We start from the raw sequence: 25,791 nt of genomic DNA, 5'->3' as shown, positions 1-25,791 counted from the left end.
TCAACTTCAAATAAGTGTAAGTTATAGTACGACATGTTTAATAAAAATTCTCCTTCAAAGAATTAAAAACACTTTATTAATTTTATTGGAAATGTGTACACTTTAGTCAGTAGATTACTTATCATAATGGAGAATTTATATAACTAAAATATTACGTTCGCGTAATAATGGAAAATTAAAACTGAAATTTAATAAAGGTTTTGACAAGGTCTCTTTCCAGCCCTTCAGCATTTGGAAAATAAGAATTCTGAAGAAACTAAGTAAACCATTTGAACAGTTGATTTTATTCCTTAAATTTTGTTCTATTTAACCTATTCATAAAACTTAACTTTTTGAAGTTTAAGTTTGAAAGTTTTTAAATTGCTTTAAAATTTAAGAAACTATTAATCTCATTTAAATAAAAACTTTTTAAATTTGGTAACTAGTTTCAAAAGAGCTTTCAATGAATAAAATTAGATAAAGAAACGGAATTTAGTTTATTTCGTTAACCAACTAATACACAGTGAGAAAAATTCTTTAACCTTTGACGTAGACGGAACACCGGTATCCCTCTTATATATTTTTCAAGCTCTCTAATTACAAGTAAAAATATTTTTTGGTATTTTTGATTCTAAAAAAATTAATAGTTACTAAAAAATCTGTTAGATTTTATCGGTACTTGATACTAAAGCAAAAAATCCAAATTAAAAAAAATTTCATACCTCAAAAATTTGATTTTATTTATTACATAAATTTCAATGATGAATAACTGTTTCTTCGATCTAATTAACTGCAAAAAAAAGCAAGTTTGTAAATGAAAGTGAGCCGCGGGTTAAACATTTTACTTTTACAGTAGCAAAAAGTGCTGTGTCATTCTGTATTTTATAATAAAAAATTAAAATGCTTAATATATTTCCATTCGTTTTGAACTTAATACAATTAAAAGGTATGAAATATATCTATATAACATAATTTTTTGACACAGTTTTCCACTGTTGTCGGTGCACTTTTATTGGCAGGAAAAATCACGTGGTAGGATGCAGTTTTTCCTCACTCATTTCCATATTGTTATCAGCATAAAAAGTCAAAAGGTATTGTTTTTCTATAAATATGTTTGTATACCTAATTTAAGATGTATTTTTCTCTACTGCTATTATTACACTTTTAATTCAAGAATTTAAAACTAAGAGAATTGATTTCTTTTATTATTTCAGCGCAATTCTGGACTACATTTTAAAATAAAGTTTATTGAAAAAGTGTCTTAATCTTAAGAGTTTTAAAATTATTTTTGTGCAAACATTAATATATTGTTATAAATCACCGTTAGAGATTTTTTTAAATGATTTAGAACCTAACGATCAGCTTCATACACAATGTGATGCAAGCAAAATTGGTATTTAACATATCCGCCAGTTTGGTAAGCGAAAATATTAAATTACGGTTGTGAATTAAAATTTGCAATATAATGTTTGAACAATATAAATGTTAGTTTAAAAAATGATTACTTGGAGAAAGTACTTCTGTTCACCAATAGATCTAAATATTTATAGATACTAATACATAATATTTGGACATGGAAGTGGAGGCACAAGCGCACAGTGGGCCAGCATCCAAGGTTTCGTGGCCAAAATAAGTATTTCGATAAAATTTGTTTCAAAATTTGTATTTAGAGGTTTTTATGTGCAGGTAAATTGAATTCATTGTTTAAATTTTGAAATACATTAAAAATGCCCCCAAAAACAAAAAGGCGGCTGAAATATGACGAGTAAAAATATAGCACTTTTAAATAATTAAATATATCAATGAAAATATAATATTTTTCGTAATTTTATATTAAAATGAAAAGCTAATTATATTTCTGAAATAATATTAGAAAATAACGCGAATTATGAAATAACGCGAAAACATGAAAAGCAAACATAATTTTTGCTTTTCGGTATATTTAGTGAATCTTTGCAATACGGACAAAATGGGGCAGGTTTTTTTCGAAAGAAACATCAAAGACAGCAAAAAAAAAAAAAGTTCAGCTAATTACCTCGTGGAATTTTTTGGAACTAATTTTCGAAAGTCACTCAAACATTGTAAAATGTCAAATGATGAGATATAAACTATAAGTTTGCCAAGAGTATTAACTAATCCAACAAACGGAAAAATTGTACTATAATTTCAGATTAATTACTCTGATAAAAATGTAACAGTAAGGTGAAATTCCTATATATATATTTCTGAAATAAAAATTTAAAAGTTACAATTAAAACAGTTTTTTTAACCTATTTTTCATTAAATTGTACTCTCGTCGGTCCAAAAAGTAAATTATAATGTTTGGAATCATTATGAATGCTTATTTTGGGCTATATTAAAACTGTCTACACATATTTTAGTCGAAGAATTAATTTTTTACTTTTGGCCAAAGATCATAGTTTTCTGGTCCACAGTGAAGCGTAAGCAAACGGAAGAACTTTTAGTAAGTATATGTAAATGAATAATTTTAACTTTAGAATATAAACATTTTTCTTTTAAGGAATAATTATTGCGAGGCAATCATCAGGGTCGGTGAGCGGCAGCAAAAGGGGGGATCAGCAGTTTAATAAAAATTGAGCGTCAAAGAACACACTCTGAGTCTCAATTCTCAAGGGTAATGAAGGAAAACAAATGTATATCAGATAAAAGCACTTATTCTTGTAAGTAGGGAGAATTTCACAGTCGATGTCTACTTGTTTGAATTCGATTTTTCACTAAGACTCAGAAAACTAGTGTAGGCATGAAAATGTTTCTAAATATTTGTCTAGAACAAAAGTAAAAAGAGGCCAAATCGGGCCTGCCAAAAAAGCGAGTTCTTTCCAATTAGAGAAACCTGTTCACTTTTTTTAATAATACTATAACTGAAACAAATTTTCACTTAAAACTCCTCAAAAGTACTCAATATCCCTATCTTATGAAATACAGCAAATATGAACTCAGAAATTATATAATTTATCTTCTTTTACTAAAAACAAAATTATCTAGTATTTGAAAATATCGTTTCGTAAAATAGGCTGTAATAAGCAGCTGTAAGCTTTCTAAACGGAAGTAGAGCAGGCAAATAGATTGAATGCAGTGGGAACGGTACCTTAAAATCCAATCAAATACTTCAACTTCATATTTCAACCGTAAAAAAAAATCTGAAAACTGCAGTAAGAAACAATTTATCTCTTGCTGACGTTTACGAAAACAAAACATGTCTGCTGATTGGGATGAAGTTAAGCGATTAGCAGCTGATTTTCAGCGTGCACAGCTAAGTTCTACTATTCAAAAGTATTATTTATATTTAATAACCTAAAATATGTGTATGCCCTTTACCTAATTACTGAATATGTATAAAAAATGACTTATTTAGAACATAAATCGACTTGTATAATTTGAATTCTCGTAGCAGATAAGTACACATCTTAAAATATAAATAAAGCAATCTTAACAACAACAAAAAATCTAACTTTCAAATGTTCCAAAATTGTCTGCCTCTTTTTTAGTAATTTATTTTTATCTAGTTTATCTCATTGTACTGTTTTTCTATTAATGCTTATGCTAGCTGGTAATTTTTTTAATCTTGAAAAATTTTCTTTAAGTCGTACATGGGGAAATTTTTTATTTATTTCAAATTCTAAAGAAAAGAATAAATCTTTTTTAGGCATCTCAATCTATACTACGTAAGCATTATGTTGCACCCAAAGAACAAAAAGTTAGCAGCACTTTTATGCATTTAAAAGAAATTTCCTGTAAAAAATATTGCAACGAATGTCTGAAATACACATTAATATTTTAAAATTCTTTGTTATTAAAATTTTCTGTATAAAAATACATTTAAATGAAACTTAACAAAACAATAAGTAGCACAAAATTTTTTAATGTTTACATTTCAAACTTCTCTACTAAAAATTTGAACAATAAATTGGCAGAGTTTTTCTAAGAATGAATTTTAACTTAAGGAAATAAAAATAAGATTGAAATTGGGCAAAAGAACTGTTTACAATTAACTAGACAATCTTTAAAACAGCTAAAATAATAAAGAAAATTAAAAAAAAAATGTTATTTAAGTAAAAATTAAGAGGATTTTCTCTGTATGTCCTTATACTGTAATAAATAATTCGAACACTTCATTTCTTCTTCCCTTAGGTAAATAATGCTAATTCGTCTTAAACTTCAATTTGCATAAATCTTCTGCATTGATTATAAAATGTAAACAGGATGCCCAATTTTTAACTTTAATCTTCAATAGAATAATAATTACTGTAAAATCATCATTGTTATTTCTATACGTATGTCCTGCAAATTTATTCATATTATTTCATTTTTGCTTCTATTAATATTCTTCAATTTGACAATTTCTTTCTACTTCAAGTTGGTTCTTTCCGGTTCACATTTTCTTCTTCAAATTTTATACTTTCTATTTCAAATTTTTTTTCCTTAAGCCGCTGTGCTTTCTCTTTTTTTTCTCTCTTTTTTTGTTTTTTTTTTTGTTCTTCAAATGCCAAGTGGTCTTGTCTTTTTCACTTTTCAAATTCTTCTTGTCTTGGTTGATTTCCTCTTGTGGTCGTAACTCTTTAACTCGTTTTTCCTTAATTGATACATCTTGCCTTTATCCTCACTTTATCATAATTCTTAGATTTCCTAATAAAATTTTTCAAATCAACAGTAACTAAATTTTTTGTAGCAAACTCTTTTAACTTTGTTGTTAACTCTCCTAAATCGAACTTGTGTGCTCGAGCAATGAAAGCTATAATAATATTGCCAACTCTTACCCAGGGTTGCCCCAGGTGACTAAAATGCAACTATATTTGGCGTGAGGTGACTATAGCAACTTTTTATTGCCTGAAAAGGCTAAAAAAGCAACTATTTTCAGGAAGAAGAGAATATTGGGAGACTTTTTTGTACTCCAAGCGATTTAAAAAAAAAAAAAAAAGCTGCATAAATTGAGTAGAAAATCTGCACCCACAAAATAGTTTCTGCACACACTGAACTTTTTTTCTTTTTTTTTTTAAATGTTGAAAATTTTGAATTTCAAATTTGAGTTTTCGCTTTTTAATTCGATCAATCTGCACCTATTCCATTGTAAGTCTATTTCATTTCTCAATTGCCTTTTCAATGATTATTACTCTAATATTCCGCATGAATTAAAATAAAAGAACTTTCAGATGATATTACGATGCGTGAATTTCGAATTTGAGAAAATCACTTTTCATATATATGTATACAGGGGTCTGTCCAGGTCAAATTTACTACCGTTTAGCGGTACCTTCACAAATTCAACTTTAGGAAAAACGGTAGTTTCACAAATTCAATTTTAGGAAAAACGGTAGCTTCACAAAATACTTTTTCTTAAAATTTCATTTTTGTATCCCTTAAGAAACGATAAATCCATATTTTTGTGTTGATTTTTTAATATAATTTTTAATTTTTCACANTTATATAAAAATTATCATATTTGCCACCAACTTGAATGGATCATGGTATATGACAATTAAGTCATTAACAAAAATTTTAGTCATAATTTTGACGAATTTTTGTTCTTATTTAGGCAAGAATTTTCCTAGTTTTTGTGTACGATTTTCATGCTTTAGGCTACTAAAAGCTACTTTTTGTTTATTTTTTTCTGTGGCAACCCTGTACCTGAAAGCTTAATAAAACATTTCTAAAATGAATCTCATTGCTTCCATTGAAATATATTTAAGCTGTACTGATGAGACAATATTTATAAAAAGAAAAGATTTATTTAACAAACAAAACAAAAAAAAGACTTATATGATATCTAGTTTCCATAACAGGCTGGTATGCAGCTTAAAATAAATTTAAACCAATCTCAACAAAAAATATCTCCCAGAGGTTTCATAATTGTTTACCTCTGTATTTTTGTGTCTTGTGTTGTTTTGTTATTAATGCATATGCTAGCTGGTAATTTTCAGAACCCTTGAAGTACATTAATGTTATGTAAGTGAAGATTTCCATTGCGATCTGCAGCAGACTTTTTGTCTGTCGAGGAACTAAAATAAGTCAATCAACCAGACACACTCAAGAGGTAGTCTCATATCCTCTACATGTTATTATTTTGTTTTGATTGAAAGTTTAAAATTCAATTCGTACCCTGTTGATTAAAATTACTGCAGCTCTGAAATATCTCTGTTCTCTGCTTTGTTGAGTTTAACCCACTTGCGGTTTAGCAAAATTGGGAAAATGTTTCTCCCCCGTACACAATCCCCCTATCTATTAACATGGAAAAACCGGTTTTGCTATGTGGAGAAGACTGCAGGTTAAAATACAACTTATTACGTGCAGAACCGCCAGTGGGTTAAAGGGGATTTTTATGTATCCTGAATCTATATGTCAACCACAACTGTTCCAAAACTGTGCAAATCAATACTCGTAAATCCTTTTTTTAAAAAAATTTCGAAGTTTGCCTGCTTCAATATTTTTTTAAAATTTCTCTTTGGCCGCTGCCTGGAAGTTGCATAGATTTAGCGGTTAATTTGCCTCAGATCATTACACCCTTAAACTATTCTCTTAAAAATGGGTTTTTAATCTAGATTAAGTCTTATAATGCATTAGATGCTATCCACGACTTTGAAAAATGTTGTCAATGTTGAAATGACACAAAACATCCTTTTGGCAATGTTGCCAATGCTAAAGGGATGTTTTTACAATTGTCACTAAGGGTGCTTATCAGTTAGCTGGGTGCAAAAAAAATTAAACTTTTGCTTTTCAATTCTTTTATTTCAAAGAATAAATAAAATGAAAAATGGTGGAAGTTACATATTTTTAACATAAAATACCTCACCATAAAATGGCATAGGCAAAAGCATAGAAAATTATAGCCTGAAAAGGTCAAATACATAAGCATATCATGAAAAAAAAGACATATAAATCATAAGTGAATTCACAAAAATGCCCATGAACTACAAACTTAACACACTCACAAATTTACAAATCTCAAGCTCAATCATGAAATCTGGTCTTAAATTTAAAAAAGCAAATGGCTAAATAGCAAAACCCACTGAATCTCGCAGAATCTTCAACTATAAAGTAAGAATTTTATTTAGTGTTTATGCTTAAAACGGGTCATCGAAATTACTCTTTTAGTAACAACAAATTTAATATAACGAAATAAAATGCAGAAAGTGAAAATCACAAACACAATATTTCTATATGAGCACCTATGCACTACTTATATAACAACCTATGCCAAGTTTTATTTTTTAAAGCTCCAAATCTCATTTATAGATTGCGAACTTAACAACCCTCCCAAATATTGCCATTTTGTCTAATAAATTCTGTGATGTAAATTAGAATTAAGTTGAAATAACTTTTTTTATCGACTTAGTTCTTCTTGAGTTAGAAAGTTATTTCATCTTAGTTGAAATAACTTTTAACTGACTACCAAGATTAATCCTTAATTTCTTTTACAGACTCTCAGAACGAAACTGTATTGAAATTGTGAAAAAGTTAATTGAACTGAAGTTGATAGAAGTTATATTTACAACCGATGGTAAAGAATATTTGACTCCTTCTCGATTGCTAAAAGAAATCAAAGATGAACTCATTGTTCATGGAGGTATAGCTCATTTATTGTATTATTTCCTTCTCTCTGTTGTGACACAATAAACCATTTCTCTTCTCAGGATCAAGTACAGAAAAAAAATTATTTAACTTCAAAGCAGGACATATCTAGGCATTGTATACAATGCCAGGCATTTTTAAACTAAGTAAGAAATATGAAAATTGTTATATACTTTGCATAAGAATTGTAAAATGGCAATTGATCTGCTGGTAAAGCATGATAATATGGTTTGGTGAAAGTGGTGGGATATTTCCTTGTTGCTATCTATTACAGGGTTCCCACGGTACTTGAAAAACCTTGAAAGTCTTTGAATTTTGTTGGAAACAACCAGGGCCTTGAATTCTGCCATAGGGTACTTGAAAAGTGCTTGATTTTTTAGGAATTAAAATAATACTAATCTTTCTTACAAAAAAGCTGTAAAAAAATAATAAATAAATTCAAAGGAAAATTATAGAAATTCTGATAGATGCAATTTTTAATGCTTGAAGTGAGAAGGGGTTAAAGAAGATGCAAAACTTTTCTCTCCTGGATTTTTCACACCAGATTATTGTTCATCTTTCAGATATTTTGAAAGCTGAAATTTCTAGCAAATTTTAGGTTTTGTAGTCATAGTTTTCGAATGATGTATATCGATTTAGAAATATGTTCAATGTGTTAACTTCGTTATTACCACAGGTTAATATTGTTATCCTGTTTGTTCTTTTAATTTTCGTACGAAGGATAATAAATTTTTTTATCATTTATAATCAAACTTTTATGTTTAGTTTTTACTGCTAATAAATAAAATGTAGTTCTGCAGGTTTCATTGATTATGAATAAACATTGGAATTCACATAAAATGTTCTACTAATTGCTATTTAAGTGAAAGTGATTAATGAAGCACTTATTGAATATTGCTTTAAAGGGATTTGCAAATTACTCATCAGGATTCACACATCATGATTTACATAATTTCAGAATCATGCCTCATAATTTTCATTCCAGTAGTTTACAAATCACGCGTTGCGATTCACAAAAGAGAGATTTAAGAATTACCGCTTGCAATTCTCATCAAAATGATTTAAGAATCACACATAGCTGTTCTATATTAAGCACCTTTTGATTCACAAATTGCAGTTTGCATCATAATGATCACAATTCACATTAAAACTATTAGCTAATTATGCAACAGAATTCATATTGAAGTGATTTGTGTATCACACTGTGATTTACATCTTGTTAGTTCGTGCGTTTTGTATAATTTGCTATTCATATTGTTTCGATTTAAGAAACATAAACCGCAATTCAATTTCAAGTTACAAATCACACATTCTGATACGTGATTTACGTAATCTTTGAGACTTACTACACCTTTCTTATAATTTTGATTTACATATAGTACATCTAGATTTAAAAATTATGCTGAGTGAAAATTACGTTTATTCACAAAATTTTAAAAATCACTCTTCACATTTTATGGATATATTTTAAAGAAAATAAAGCTTGGTAAGTCTTAGTTAGTTTTCTGTAAAATATTGTTCTACAATAGATTTTATGTTCAAAATACATTACTCATTTTCTGAAGTAAGAAAATAGCTAATTTGTTATTAAAATTGAAACAGGTATGTTAAATGGATATATTTTGATACTTTATCTAATTATATACATTTCCTGTAACCTAAAATTTGATCTAATATATTGAAAAAAGACTATTTATATTTTATTAACTGTGCAATTACTCAAACTTTATCAATATTTACTATTCTTGTTTATTGTGATATGCATTATTCATTCACTCAATTTCATTAATTCTAATTCACTTCATTAAAGTTTTCAAGAAAAGTTTAATTGATGCTAGCTTTTAAATGTTGGCTAGCATCCTATGTCAATTGGAGGTTTTCAAAGTGATTTGAAAACAGCAATGTTACTATCAACCATTTGTATTATTAGATGATAAATTTAATAAAAAAATTTTGTTGTCAAATAAATATTGTGCTTGTATATTTTTAATATACAATTTCTGCTTCTACGTAATTGTAAAATCTAGTTGACATGTAATTTAGCATATAGTTGTAATACCGAATAGGTCCTTAAAAAATTTAATTTTAGGTCCTTTAAAGTCATTGAAAAGTCCTTGAATTTTTTTCGAAAATTCAGTGGGAATTTTTTTCGAAAATTCAGTATTACAAAATAATCACCAAGTCTTGGTGACTTCTGGGCAGTAGCCATGAGAAACTGAAGAAAAGAATCACAGAAGGGAAGTAACTTATAACCACCCTCAGGCTAACCTCTACATTTTTTAAAAAAAAAAATACATTTGCAAGTTTAAAGTCTATTTAGCAATTGTTGTTGCTGTATAACAGATCACAATGCAGAAATATCTCCCAAAGAGTTGAAAAAGGAAATGCTGCCCGGAATTGGCTATACTTTTCAAGTTAGTCCTTATTTTGGCAATTCATATCAATTATTTTGGTGTAGGTACCAATGGAAATCTTCTGATATATGAATCTATCGGTCACATCAAAAAGTTATTTTGAACTAGTATTAAGAAGACACCATAACACAAAAGAAAATTTTTGTTCCAAATTCTTTTTTTCCTTCATTATTAATTTAAAGTGTAAAAAAAGTGAGTTCAGACAAACTTAAAAAAAACCACGAAGTCTCAAATACTGGAACGAAAATTTACAAATGAAAATAAATTATGAGATGATAACTTAGGATTACACAACACAGAAGTTCTCTTCTAATAATTTGTTTGCATTTTAATATTTTGAAGTATTTTTTTCAACAATTGAAACTTCATGGACTTACTCTAGATTTGCTTGAACTTATTTTTTCTTTCTTTTAAATTAGTAATGAATGAGATAGAGAATTTGCGCCTAAATTTTCTTTCATGGTATGGCGTCCTCTTAATAAATCTTAACATTCAGTGCTCTAATTAAAAATAAGATATAATTATATTTAATATTTTTTTTATTAACCTATGGTTTCGCCTTTTTTTAACAGCCTCCCTGAAAAGAAAATTGAAGTTGTAAGAATATTCTGTATTGTATACAATATTGCAATTTAAATTTACAAATGCATAGACAGGTTAGTTTAGTTAGTTAAAGTTTGCAGCTTTATAAATGATGTGACTTAAGATTCAGAATTACTCCATTCTGAAATATCTAGTAAAAGTTTTGAGTCAAGTTCTAGTGTATTANACAATTGGAGACATATGAAATTTAAGTTGGAATATCTTTGCTTTATTTATTTTAAGTTTGGTTTTTATATCTACTTTACATTTTAACCGGAATATTGGTTAAACTGGTTTTAAAACTTCCTATTCCTCCGGTGGAACTTTGCTACTCCAAGAAGGCAGCTGTATCATCTCTTCTAGTCCATTTTGAGTCAAACAATCCAACCAAAGTGCAGTTAACCTATGGTCAGCGGATTTTTATGAAACTTTGTGAACAACTATGAAATATTATTTCATTGTACCAAGTAATTTAGGAAATACTGATCTATAAAGGAATACTGATCTATATCTTGTATACCGGTGTAATTGTTGCTATAAAAAAGTCATTTGTAAAGATGGGGTGTTAATTTGTTTTGGAATGTGATATACTGGGATGACATGCCTTTATTTAATTTAATTATAAACTACAAATTTTCTTTTATTTTGATAATGAATGAAAATTACTTTTTGAAATATACATATAATATCGTAGAGGTGGGTAATTTTAAAACTGTTGAGGATCAAATTCAGTCATTACATAATATTACACATTTATATAAATTTTTACAGTGTTAAGTAAGTGCTCTTTCGAAACTGAAAGTGCCCTATTTTTTATTCCTAGTTAGAACTCTGTGAATGTAAATACTGTTGGAGAAACTCGAAAACAATATAACTCATTGATGCTGATAATTATTGATAGAACATTATATAATAATTTTTAGTGAAATATATAAATGAGTGTTAAAAAATGCTGAATTTATTAGTTTTTAAAGAAAATCTGAAATTTTGATGTTTGTGTGGACCCTTTAAAATTACTTAGGAAAAAAAAAATGTCAACTTTTTTTGGGTAATTGAACTGTTTTTGGAAGTGGCTGGTTTTAAACAGGGGCGTTTGATCTATAGTATATGCTTACCTCTGTGAAATTAGAAGTGCATATTTGTTGACCAGCCTTGGGTATTTTAAATAATTTCTTTAACTGATACATCAAACAACATTAGTACCTGTACTTTTGGAGATATTGATGAGCTTAATGATCTTAGAGTTAAGTGCATTTCTCTACATTACTTAAATTCATACTATATAAGACAGTTTGAAACGGATGATTCATAACATTGTAGACATTTATGAAGTAAAAATTGTGTCAACAGAATTATGACATGGTTCAGCTTTTATTTGTATGAGGGTAAAAGTTTTTTTTATTTTTAATATGTCCACTATGTGTTATGTTTAACAGGGTTGGTGTTTTGGACGTCCTAAACTGGTTTTGGACAGGTCACACGGGTTTACTGTCCTAAACTGACTAAAACTGCCTTAAAGTGTCCAAAACCTTGAACATTGGTAAAAGATAAAAATTCTATATATGTAACCATTGTATACATAATAATTACATATAATAATAAATATTTGATACTTTTATACAATTTGATTTAACTAATTAGAGGAAAATAGTATAATATAATAGGAAAAGATTTATAACTTTTGAAGCTCCACAATTCAATGAACAACGAAAGTGAACACCTTATCCTTTAATTATGAATAAATATGCTTTTAATACTGATAAATTTGTTTTTTAGCATAAGGATAAATAATGCAATATTAACAATAATGATATTTTTTAATAGAACAAAAACTTGTCTTCATTCTGTTTCTTGTTCAAAAATGAACCTTCTATTTTCACAATATTTTTTTCTAAAATTTTGGCATAGTTTGAATAAAATGGTTTTGAGCAGTTTAAGACAGTTTTGGACAGGTCGGTTTAAACCATGGATTAATATACTTAAACCTTGCCAACTCTGTTAAAAACAACTATATTTTAAAATTTTGAGTCTGAAAGTTAATTGTTTGTGTCAGAGCTGAAATATACAAACACTTGTCTGTTTCATGGTGTGTTGTGAGACTATCAGTGTTAATCTGTAATGCTTGTGTTTTAAGGACGTATCAACTTGGTTGACCTTGCTCAGATCATTGGTGTTGATTACAGCCATGTGGAAACAAAAGCAAACGAGTTCCTCAACAGTGAATCTAATACATGGATGGTGTTGGGACAACTCATCACGAGGTATTTTATTTAGATATCTTTTTTTTTCTATTGTGTATTCATTTTTTTTTAATTGTTAATGATTTAGATGCACCAAAATTGCTCTAAGTTTGTTGAGAGCATTGTTGTTCTTGGGTAACTACCACTTCGATTATTAAACATCAATTCAATAATATATGACACGCTAACGCGATTCAATCTTGGGGTACTTTTTTATAGACGAATGTCGACATTGTCGATAACATCCTCCTCACATTGGTGAAATAAGGACGTGATATGAGGATGGTCCATATTGAACAGTTGACTCTGCTACTTGTGATTGTGTCCCCATCGTCCTCGCGCTTTTCCTTCTTAACAATGGGATTCTGAACACACTCGACTGCTGATAGCAACAGGAGAGAGGCCACGCATACAATTGTGAACTCAATGCAGCTTGCTCTTATTACGAGCGCTCAAAACCCGGTGAACCTAATACTGCTCTCCCGGTCTTTTGCAAATACGGCAAATAGTGGTATCCGTTCATCGAATTCTATCCTTCATAAAATTCTGGTGGGGAGGGAGTATTGTGGGGTAATTACCACTACAATTATTAAACGTCAATTCACTAGTATATATGATATGCTAACTCTATTTATTCTTGGCTTAGATGAAGGTTAACATAGTCAAACGATCCTTTCCCCACAACTGTCATTGAAATTTAAATCATAAAAAGTTTTTGAAAGAAAATTTAGATCTTAATTTTTACTTAAACAGGCATTAGATTCTTCCCACTTTAGGTAGAATTTTTGAAATACCCCAAAAATTCAAACAACTGTTCTTAAAAAAATAATTTCACAATTGTTGATGTGTTCCAGAATATGCAATCAACTTCGTTTTCCTCTCTCTAATTTTTTTTTCAACATAAAAAAATGAACAGTTTCATCGAAATGAAAAATATTTGTTCTAATTTTTTTAGAAATTATACCATTACAGCATAGTCCTTAAAAAATGCAAATTAATCATTAATTATTAGCTTTTTTAATTTAATGGGAAATATTTTGTCAAATTGGTGATTTATAAATTGTTGATCAAAATATTTGTACACGAGCATGAAAAATTGCAGTGAAATTTTCAAGACGGGGAATAATAAAATAAAAGTCTATTTTTTCTTGATATTTCTGCAATGTTTTGCTCTTTTTCTTTATTATTATTTGGTTTGAAAAGCTGCTGGCCAGAACGTTACTAAAAAAATGTGATATCAATATGCTTTATGGAAAATCAAGACAGAAGAAACAACAGTTTCAGGTGTCACCTTATAGCAATTTTACTTATAAAAACACTACTCCTAAATGTGAAGTCTCTCCTTTCATTTGTAGTTTATGCAAATTAACATCTACTCCCGTACAAAAAAAAAGTAACATCATAAATGTTACTTTCAGGCTATAGAAGCATATTTTAGAAAAAATACCATAAACCACATGAACAATTGGAGACATTAAAAAAGTTTTTATAAAGTAAAGCAAATGTATTTTTGTTTTTCTATGAAGAAATTTGTAAGTGGCCCAGCACAGATAGTATTTCCAAAATATTTAGATACTCATGATCTAAGAGATTTCTTAATCTATATAAATACCATGAATGTGTAGTCTGACATTTAAATGAAGTATTTTTAATTTCATTTCTAAGTAACAAATTATTAATATTTTTGCTTGATAACAATAATGTTTAGGATATATTTTCGACAAGTTCTAATCACTTTTTAAATTAAAAATATTAGTGATGTTATCTCAGAATTGTAATAGCATATTCTGTAACTAACCATATTTTAAAATCAAGAAATAAATTTAAAAAAATCTGTTTATCAAGCTTATACTTACCTATTCAGTCTTTTGTCTCTCCTGTAAAATTAGTTTTGTTGGAGGTTTCATTCATTTCATTTGAACTTATTGATTGCTGAAACAAATATTATTAGAGAGCAACAAAAATCCTAAAATTTGTAAAACTTTTTAGTGATTATCTGGATCACTTAGCAGAAGAAGTAAATGAGAAGCTACATCAAGTGGGGGAGATCACAATAGCTGAAATTACTAAATTGTACGATTTGCCTGGAGACTTCTTGACAGAGGTATATTTCTTTTTTAAATGTATCTAGAAAATGCAATTAATAGTTTCGTTAGAATTAATGTATTTGACATTGAAAAAACATCACAATTGTACAGTGTTCAAAATTTTAAAAAAAGTATTTACAGTTTAAATAACTTTCGACTTTATGATCAGATTTTTGTGTACTAAATTCTATAAGATAAAATCAGGGAATTTTGCTTCTTGCATTTGCTTCGCAGCATTTTAACTGTAGCCATTTTTTAAAAACCACTGGCCTTTTTTCAAAAATTTAAAATGATTCAAAACTGCTGATATTAATAATTTAAAGCATTTCTTTTGAAGTTTTTTTCAAAATGTAGTAAACGTTACAAGGTTCGTTTCTAGAAAATGAAGAGAAATTTTAAGAACAAGTGCAAAATGAGGTAAATTACAGATTAAAAAATATTCATAATAATTTTGTATTTTGAAGTGCAGAACAACGCGAATAAAGCACAAATAACAGACAGAAAAAGACGTGTTACAGTTTCAAAAAATACTTTAGTTTTTAAATTAAACCACCCCCCAAATAATAATTATTATTTATTTGGGGGGTGGTTTAGACACTAAAGAAGGATCTTGTTCATGGAACCGAAACTATAGTATGTCCATTTATTTGTGCTTAATTCACGTTTTTTACTTCAGTCTCTTTACTGTGTAAAACAAAGTATACCCTCTCCTTATGAGATTCTATATTTATCCAAAATAATAATAATAATTGAATATGCATGAGATGTAATTTAGACAGAGAATCTGGTGATTGGCAGACAGTATTTTTCATCGCCCTTTGTTATATTTAGTGGCAATCATTAATTTTGCCATACACTAAATAGCAATATTCATAGTTTACATGGCAAGATACTGATAAACCAGCAATTACGTGGAAAAGGAAACTTTCGTTTTTGAAGGTGGAAAAGACCAGTCGATTAACTAGAAGATATGCACTATTCATTTTACTGCCAAGTTCCAATTTTAAAGAAATGTGTGAAACAGGGTGTCCAGCCATCACAAAAGTCACGAATTCTTCTAAAAAAGGAAAATGAAAGTGCTTAAAGAGTCAAGATTTTTTGAAACAAAGTCTCAAAATTTTTTCTTTTCAAGCACTTCCTGAAGTAATAACTCAAATTCGAAATTTGATTAATATTTAGCATAGTGTTATTAAAAAGTGCTTCAAGGTGCTTTTTTTTCGTTTTTAAGAAGCCCTTAAAAGTGCTTATTTCATAGGGTGTTTTTATAAAGTGTAATTTTTTTTAGCAGAAAATTATAATAATATTTTTTAACAGAAATCAAAAATTTTTCAGACTTATTTAAAGAAATGTGAAGTTAAGTTTAAATGAAGAAAAGATAAGAAATTTTGTTTAGATGAAGCTTTATATTCTCCAGCGTAAGAGATTCAAAATAACTCTCACAATAAAAAGAAAATTTCTCAAAGATGTCTCTATGTCCCTTTTAAAGAAGTAGAAAAATCACCAAATTTCACCAAAATTTAAAAGTTCACTAAAATTAACAGGAAAATCTCAGGAACTTTGAGTTTTTCTTTACAAACTGCTGAAATACAGGAAATTTTGTTATTTTTATTTTCGTCTTTTAAAAAATGGTAACCACTCAAAAGTATATTTAAGAAAGATATGCCAGCTATACTAAACTATTAACTATATATAATTTAAGTATGTTCCTTTTTTACTCTTAAGTTTTTAAAAGCAGTATAATTAGCCCAATAAAGCTCATACAAGAGCAACCTTTCCTTTTAATACATTGTGTATAATACGTACAAGGAAAACATGAAGAATTTTTTTTCCAGATTTGAGTAGCGACCTTGTATATGTAGGTTATCAGTTTTGCTAATTCATTGTTGCGGGTAATAATCTCAGTAATGAAACTTTATTGTCTTTAAAAGTAACTTTGTTGATGACATAAATCTTTAAATATAACTCTGTAATTATTTTAGGTCATTCATAATAGACTTGGTACCATAGTCCATGGTCAGGCTGACACCAATGATTCAAGAACATTTTTCACAGATTCGTATGTTTCTCAGCATACAGCCAGGATAAGAGGTGCTTTATCAGCCATCACCAGGTATCTTTTTTTGAATCATGTTTTGTTTTCCTATTTTAAAACTTTGTGCTGAAATTATTTTTTAATATTTTGTTGTCAGGCCGATGCCTTTGTCTAGTATAATCAATCACTTCAAGTTCCCCGAGAAGTTATTCTATTGTAAGTACTTGCTCCATATTTACATTTTATTTTGTATCAGGATGCATAGTGTTTTTAAAGAGTGCTTAAAGTTGCTTATCTTCGATTTTCTTTTTTTAAAATCCCCTTAAAGGTGTTTTTTTATTACTTGCTTTTAAAAGTGCTTAATTTTCCCTTTTCGAAAATGATAATTTTGTTCTTTTCCCTGTCAATTTTCGCCACGTATTATGCAAAAGCTTGGTTTTCACATTTTTTTAATTGAATGTTTTCATCAATCATTCACACACAATGCATTTCAGTATACTGTTGTTCTGTAGCATATGAAAGCGCCAATCATTTTACATGTTTGATGAAATGCTTGTGGATCTGCATGTGCATATACTGAGCTGGATTCAGTGGGAGTTATGTGCAACTCGTCTGCATTTGGCAAGATAGTCACAATTTCCGGCTTCATTTTCCTCCCTCTGAAACCGAAACGAAAAATCTTTCTATATTTTTATGGCGGCTAATCAGGGGCCTGTGAAGGCCGAATTTACTACCGTTTAGCGGTACCTTCACAAATTCAACTTTAGGAAAAACGGTAGTTTCACAAAATACTTTTTCTTAAAATTTTATTTCTGTATCCCTTAAGAAACGATAAATCCATATTTTGATGTTGATTTTTTAATATAATTTTTAATTTTTTAGTATAATTTTTAATTTTTTAATATAATTTTTAATTTTTTAATATAATTTTTAATTTTTCACGAATTATGTCTAAATTTTGACAAAATAGGTACTTTTTAGAAAAACCTAGACAGATCCCTGCTAATGTAATAAAAGAAAGAGTTCTTTGTCTGAAACTAGTTATTTTATCATGATCATGTAAAATCTTTGAAAATTATTTTGCATTTTGTTAATGTGTATACTGCTTAAATATATTTTTTAAGTGCCTAAAAAGTACTTAAAAAGGTGCTTATTTTTTGTTGAAAGATTTGGCTATGCACCCTGTGTATGCAATTAAGGCTAAAGTACTAGTTATATTTGTTTTCAAAATCTTTGTGATCAATCGTTGACCTCTTTGCAACATACCTCTCTAATACTAATATCTTTCTGAAAGATACTTAAAAATAACAAATATACATGTTACTAATTTAAAGTGACCGAAACGTTAAGTTCAAAAAGTAAATAAATAAAATCAGATCAAATAAAATATTTTTTTTAATTGAATATGCAATATATTTTTTATTCTAATATTATGGGTGATATTCTCGCATTTTGTAGGAAGCTAACACATTTATTTCCTTTTTTGGCTTTTTGTGATTCATCATCACATTAAAATAGTCGTGAAATCCGTAGTAGTAACTACCGAAAAAGGAAGAAAAAAAAGGTCGACGCCACAATCACGCTAATCGAACTCTTCAAAAAGGGGCATGTTTTCATTTCAAGATTCAGTTGTTGTAATAAATAATATCGTATTAAAAATATCGGATTTTAAAAGCTATGAGGAAATCAGTAGTAATAACTGCATGAAAAAATAAAACGAAAATTTCTACAGAAAACAAAATTTTTTACTTCATTTATTTTTCATTATTCTCAAACGAGATAAGAAAAATCACTAGGAATTTTTTTCCCCACTTGGATGTAATTCTGAATAAAAGATAAAATCTTTCTGCATGAACTTGATAACGTTCTGTCACCACAATTCCGCAACGGGGGTTCAAATAAGAACTAGACTCAAATTAATAACTAAAAAATATGGTTCAACCAAAGGAGGCAACATTTATTAATTTTCGTTGTTTTTCTTAGTTTTTTTTCTGTTTGCAGCAATTTACAACATGTCTTTAAAAACTAATATTCTTGAAAAATGTTTCATCTATCCTTTTTTGTGCTCAATACTTTTATTTTTGTTCAATACATCCAAATTCTGTATAGAATTTCATAAATGAAAGCTTTTTTAATCATTTGATAAATATTTTTTATTAATTTTCTGTAATCAACCGATATTGATCATAATTTAGTTGCATAAATATACTTGCTTTGCAGGTGTTGTTGAAGATTTGATTAACGAGGGAAGGTTAGCTGGCAGCATATCTGGCGGAAGATCAGAAAGGGCTATTTATGTGCCAGACATCTATGCTAAGTCCCAAAACGAGTATATTGATTCTTTTTTCAAGCAGAATGGTTATTTGGGTAAGTATCTTAACTTCTTACAATTTGTTTCGGTATTTTATTGTTAAAAAAATCAGCAAATATGATTTTTTTTTGCTTGTCAGTGTATGAAAATGCTGTATTTAAATGACAAAAATGAATCAAAAATTTGAGGCCCAAATCTATTGATAGATCTTTGATGTTCTTTAGTTGTACAAAGTGAACTGACTCTTCATGGGAGATTTATTCTGAATCATTTTGTTATTTTGGATCAATTGTTATTTTAAATTATGGCATTATGTATGTCTGTGTGTGCATGTGAAAAAGAAGAATGTATCAGGTTAGGAAAATATCAACAGATTTTGAATTTATATGAAAATTTTGATTTTATCTCTTTGCCAAATTATTGCTAATTGCATTTTTATTTATTTATTTTCTTTTTTTCATAAAAAAAATTTATAATCATATAATATTTAGTTTTCATTGTAAATCTTTAAAAAAAAGATATTAATATTTTAAATTTGTACCCTAAAAGTTAGGTTTTGGTCTGCATTAAAAAATGTGATGCATCTATGGAAAGCATTGTTCACTAATTTTCGTTTTGTTTGTAATAAGTTTTTTGCCCCACAGAATCACTGTATGAAATACATAATATTATAATTATGACCTTAAAGATGCATCCTAGAGTGAAATCAATTTTTATAGAAAGATATTAAGATTCTCTTAATGATTCGATATGAATTAATGATAAATTAATCTTATAGAAATAGTGTATTAAATAATTGAAAAAATTATACAACAACAGAACGCCCTGATACTTTTCTTGAATTTGGACTACTATAATGAAAAGAAACTATTTAGCAAGAATTGAATTTCTTTTTTCATATTAAGAAATTTGATTCAGGGAATATCAAATGTATTTCTACAAAAACTTTCAGTCCTTACATTTTTAATTAGTTAATAAAATTAGAGTAGTTGGAATCAGATAGATAAATTATGGATTTAATAATTTATAATTTTTTGAGGCTGTTGCAAATTTGTGCAATATTACTACTATAAATAATTATTAGTATATTTAATCAAAGAAGAAAAAAAGAGCTCTAAGTACAAAATTTTTATGTAACATAATAAACAGGATTTTGCGGTTTTCTAAAACCACATGTTCTTAAAATAAGCGTGACCTCTTTTTCGCTTTTAATGACTTTCATCGTCGTTCGACTACTCCTCTAGTAATCACCACCATCATAGTTGCCCAGACAGCCCAATGTGGGCTAATGTCTTCCTCTGAGGATTTCTCCATAACGGCTTCCGATTTATCTTTGATCTTCAATTCTTTTCATTAATTGCAAGAAAATTAGACTCCACCGAATCAGCCCATCTCAACCACGGCCTTCCCCGCTTTCTTGTTCCAGTGGGTCTAAAAAGCAGCGTCTTTTTTATTGTATTGTCATCACTCATTCGAATCACGTGAGCCATCCAATTCATTCTATTTATTTTTATGTATTTAATAATATCGTGTTGTTTGCGAATCTTGTGCAGTTCTAAGTTATATCTCCTTCTCCAGTTATTGTTCTCATTTATCTCACTGAGTATACTCCACAAAATCTTTCTCTAAAATAGTGCGATACAATTTTCCTCCAGTTTTGTCACTATCCAATCTTCAGAAGCATATGTCAAGAGTTTTATAAATTAAGAACTTTCTAGAAAGAAACCTAGATTTAATAAATATTCTCTACCCATAGACAGCCCTATTTGCCAGAGTCCGATTTTTAATTCAGGACACATTTTGTCATCAGTAGTATCTACTACCAGAGTAAATAGTGTTGAACAGACTAAATCACTTTGGAACACCAGGTCCTTAAAGAGTTATCTGCAATTTGAATTTGTTTAGAAATGGTATATTTTTGAAATATCTGATTCATTTCTGTTCTTACAGAGTATGATGCTGTTGCCAGGCTTGGAATTTTGGATCCTAAAACCTATCTTAAAAAGAAGTTTAAAGAGTTGACATATTTTAATTCTTGTTGTGTTGGCCAGAATATTCTGTCTCAAATTGAAGCTGCAATAGATGAAGCCCTCAACACAAAAACATGGGTGGATATACTAGTAAGTTTTACGCTTTTTTTCTTCGATACTTTAGAAACTCTCTTCATCTGTTAAACTTCCTCACAAAAATTATACATCGCATTACTTTGATGATTGCTTTCTTTTTTCTAATGAAAGTTTTCTGCCTTAAACTCACTTTATGGTAACATAATCTAATTTTTTTTTAAAAAAACTCTCTGTTTGGAAATTTTCTTTTAAAAATTAATTTACCTAAATTTTTTGAAAATATTAAACAAAACTGTTTTTTAATAATTTTTGAAGTAAACAATTGTGATAAATAAAAATAAACAATTTAATTTCTGAATAATCTTAAATATTAGTTTTTTGATTAGATTTTCTTTCAAATAATTGTTAAAATTTAATTTTAGATTCAAAATATTACTTGCATTCTAAACATTGCTTTTAAAATAATAAGTTTATTTCATGCATAGCCTGGATAGGCTAAACATCCCTATTTCGGGAAATTTTTCTGTAGTTACATTTTTGAAAGATAACTTAAATTCAAGAATGTTGCAGAATAATAATTATTCGAAAGACATTTAGTTCTTTGAAAGAAAAAAAAAATAGTTTTGAGGCTTAATTATGTCGTAAGATTGTTTTACAATAATTTTCAAGGTCTACTTGCATTTTCTAGTCTAGATCGGATATTCTCAAGTTATTTTTGACTATGAAACCTTAAATGATTGACCTCCTTTTGTGGGAATCCTAACTCGATAAGTAATAATTATCTGATCTCAGCTTATAATTTTTTTTTTATTCTTAATTATTCTTATTACTTATACGTTGGGGGAAAGAATATATCTGATGGCGTAAATGAGGCTTTGTGGGAAACAATTTCCTACAGAAAAATTTTATTGTTAAAAAAAGTGTCACTTTGCAAAATTTTTCTTCCTAAAAAAAGTATTATGTGTCAACTTGTGTATTTATAAGTATTTATTGTATTCAAATTTAATTTAATAAATCATTATGTTTAAAAATATTTTTATTTCTATTATTTTTAACACACATGCTCGTTTATACAAGAATTGTGTGAAATCAAATTAATTCTTTTCTTTGTTTTTATAACTTTACTTTCCAAAAATTTTAGACTTTGAGAATTTTCCGCGACTCTGCTTACATGTACATGAATATTTTGTATAAATCATGACTTTATATTCCGTTAAACAACATAAAAAGATCTAAATACAATATAAAAATATAAATGTTTGTTTGAATTAGGACAATTTTTTCAATCAATCGCTTTGGGGAAAGGTGGAGTTAAAATAGGAGTGAGTGAAAATCAATGTTACATATAATGATTGAGATAATTGTTAAATGTTTATAAAATTATATTTTTATTTTCAATAAATAAACTTATTTGTGGATCGTATAAATTTGAAATTTTACACATTTTTATTTACAATTGTGAATTTTTTTTCTAAACCTAAATTTGGGTTTTTGACAATAATACTTAAAACAAAAAATAATTTAACATCAAAATAATTCAAAAACATAATTGTTCTCTTGTAATTCTATATGCATGTTTATTTATAAAAACTTCATATTCACATTAGCTTAAAAATTATCTTTGCACCATAAGTTTAAATTTTTGCAATTGTCAAAAATTATCTAAAAAAATGGGTTTTTGATAAGATGGTTCAAACCATCAATTGTCAAAAACTTGCCAATCTTGATGTAAACATAATTATGGGTTAAAATCATTACTGAATCTAAAAAAATTGTATAATATTCAAAATTGCTATTAATTTTTATTTAAGAAAACACCATACCGGGGAAGAAAATTTTCGATGCAAATTCTCTATCTCCATCATTACTAATTTTTAAAAACAAAGAGTAAGTTCAGCAAACAAGCAAATTATTAGATGAGAACTTCTCCATTGCGTAATCCTAAGTTATCATCTCATCATTTATTTTCATTTGTATAATTCAAATTTTCTTTTCAGTATTTCAAACTTCACGGCTTACTCTAGGTTTGTCTGAACTGTCTTTTTCTACACTTTAAATCTTAAATTAGTGATGAAAGGGAATCTGAAAGGAAAATTTTCTTCCTCAGGGTGGCGTCCCCTTAAGCAATTCAAACGTAGTAAATTTTAAAATTTAAAAAATGTAACAGTAGTAAAAGGCAATAGTTTGTGTTAGAAACATAAAGAAATACTCTGTAAATAAAAAGAGTCTCTGTTTCAGTCTCTGTTACCATCAGTGTTCACTCAAGAGGATATCCAGGGAATAATTGCGACTGTGACTAAATCCATTGCAAAGCAGGGGAGCGTTGTTCATGTCTACTGTGATACAATCGTCGTGAGTGATGAGTTCATCAAGTCTTGTCAACAGTCATTTGAACCACTCATGACAAATAAAGCAAAAGATGTGAGTTACAACTTCATTTTAATCTCATGCGTGATCTGTAAAAGTGCACCATCTACAAGTGTTGTATTTTCAAACTGCTCAAATAATTTGAGTGAAAATAAATCTTGGTGTCATTTTTACTTTAGAAATTAATTTTTTTTAAAAAACAATAAAGAACTGAAATTATCAAGAATTAGCTGTTACGTATTGTACAAGAATTAGCTGTAACATATTGTGTTATGCGCGTTATTTTTTAAATTTATAGAAGGTATTAAAAATTGGAGTTGAGTGTAAATGACGACTTATTTACACCAAAAAGCTCTTAAAATCTGCAATGCGATGTTGGTAAATGGCGCCCAAAAATAACCCTCATTTTCAAAAGTTATAGAGTTTTGTTACATTAACCAGCATGACTTATTTTTGATGCAATAACTGAAAGAAATGTTATTTTAAAATATTACTGAGCCCTTCCTGAAAATCACGCTTAACTCTTTCAGTAATGAGCAAACCATAATGTGCTGAAAGAAAATTTTATGAGCTTTTTTTCAATTCTTACTATTAGTTCACAATCTCTATCTATGTCTTGTTCAAATTTTCAATCGTTAATAACATGCTTTTTATTCATCCTTTCCAGTTCAAATGCAAAATATTAACTCATTCATTAAATTTAATTAATTAATTGTAGTTTTGTATAGGAGAAAAACATTTAATTATTTAATGAAAAGTAACTAAAGAGTGTTCATTGGTAGTGGCTTTCCTGAATCTTAGTTTGCTCAATGACGCTTATGTAATAGTTTCTAATGAGAGTGTTTTTCAAAACAGTTCAATTTCAGGACTGAAATAGTTTTTTTTTTTACTAGTTATATTATTATGATCATGTAATGACTTTGAAAATTATTTTGTATTTTGTTAATATATATAGTGCTTAAAAATATTTTTTTGAGGGCTGAAAAAGTGCTTAAAAGGTGCCTATTTTTTGTTGAAAGATTTGGCTGGACACCCTGATTTAGGAAAATGAATCAAAATTGTGTGGAATTATAAAAATAGCAGTAGTCATTACAAAAAAAAGAGCATTGCCCAATGTAAAACGAAATAAAAAAAACACATAAATATGTGTTTTATTAGGCACTTCAAGATGCTTTAAACCATCCCAACCTTTTTTTGAGGTTTGTGAGTGGTTAAAAAAAGCAACTAATAAAATAGAAATTCTAGTTTCGATAGAGAAATCACAGCTTTGTAAAACACCAGCTCAGTTGGGGATCTTCACAAGTTTTATTTCTATGTAATTTTGATTTTTTTTCCTTTTTTATTTAAATATTTTTTAAAGTTAAAGTATTACCAAAGCTCTGAAACAGAAGTAGCTTTTAATTTTATGTATAATTTCTGGGGTCTGTCCAGGCTAAATTTACTACCGTTTAGCGGTACCTTCACAAAATACTTTTTCTTAAAATTTTATTTTTGTATGCCATAAGAAATGATAAATTTATATTTTTGCCATATTTTTGTGCTGATTTTTTATATAATTTTTAATTTTCACAAATTAATTCTAAATTTTCAAGTTGAAATCAAATTGAAAAATTACTTACACTCATATTTTATTGTATTTATCAGTAAACAACTTACTTACTTACTCCTTGGCTCTACAGTCTACGAAGAACTTTATTGTAACAACTTATTTCTGCTAATTTTATTTATTATTATTTTTTATTTTGATGATTTAAAAACATAAGGCAGTTTCGATATTTTTTTAATTAGTTATATTTAGTGGTTTAAAATTTTATTTTTATGCTTTCACTTTAATTTTGATGTTTATGAAAATTTATAATGTGTTTTGTTCCTGCCAAATTATAGGATTTCTTTTTCATGACTTTCTTATGCATTTTTCTATTTTTTATAAAATATATTATTAACTAAATGGTATAATTAATAAAAAGTAGAAAAATTCATCTATATATTAAATGTGTTAATTATATGTTTTTTGCTCTTATTAACAATATTATTTTTTTCAAAACATTCTTATTAAATATGTTATATTTATGTTTTTTAATGAGATTTTTAGCATGTTTTCAAAAAGTTCTAATTATAAATAAATA

The 25,791-nt window shown here is 27.9% G+C and overlaps 1 protein-coding gene across 1 annotated transcript in view; it reads left to right on the top strand.

Moving 5' to 3' along the window:
* The first annotated feature begins 3,056 nt into the window (after positions 1 to 3,056).
* The window catches only part of LOC107449753 (UFM1 specific ligase 1), a 37,656-nt gene continuing 14,921 nt past the window's right edge, over positions 3,057 to 25,791 (top strand). The window contains exons 1-9 of the mRNA XM_043051739.2: positions 3,057 to 3,273; positions 7,416 to 7,561; positions 12,697 to 12,823; positions 14,792 to 14,906; positions 16,869 to 16,999; positions 17,079 to 17,137; positions 19,142 to 19,288; positions 21,183 to 21,352; positions 23,537 to 23,719. Of these exons, the coding sequence (XP_042907673.1) occupies positions 3,197 to 3,273; positions 7,416 to 7,561; positions 12,697 to 12,823; positions 14,792 to 14,906; positions 16,869 to 16,999; positions 17,079 to 17,137; positions 19,142 to 19,288; positions 21,183 to 21,352; positions 23,537 to 23,719 (1,155 nt within the window). The 5' untranslated portion in view covers positions 3,057 to 3,196. The remainder of the gene's footprint in view (positions 3,274 to 7,415; positions 7,562 to 12,696; positions 12,824 to 14,791; positions 14,907 to 16,868; positions 17,000 to 17,078; positions 17,138 to 19,141; positions 19,289 to 21,182; positions 21,353 to 23,536; positions 23,720 to 25,791) is intronic.

Source organism: Parasteatoda tepidariorum, chromosome 2, assembly GCF_043381705.1.
Source record: "Parasteatoda tepidariorum isolate YZ-2023 chromosome 2, CAS_Ptep_4.0, whole genome shotgun sequence".
Taxonomy (NCBI): domain Eukaryota; kingdom Metazoa; phylum Arthropoda; class Arachnida; order Araneae; family Theridiidae; genus Parasteatoda; species Parasteatoda tepidariorum.
The sequence above is the reverse complement of the archived record's forward strand: the minus strand, read 5'-3'. Positions and strand labels throughout refer to the sequence as shown.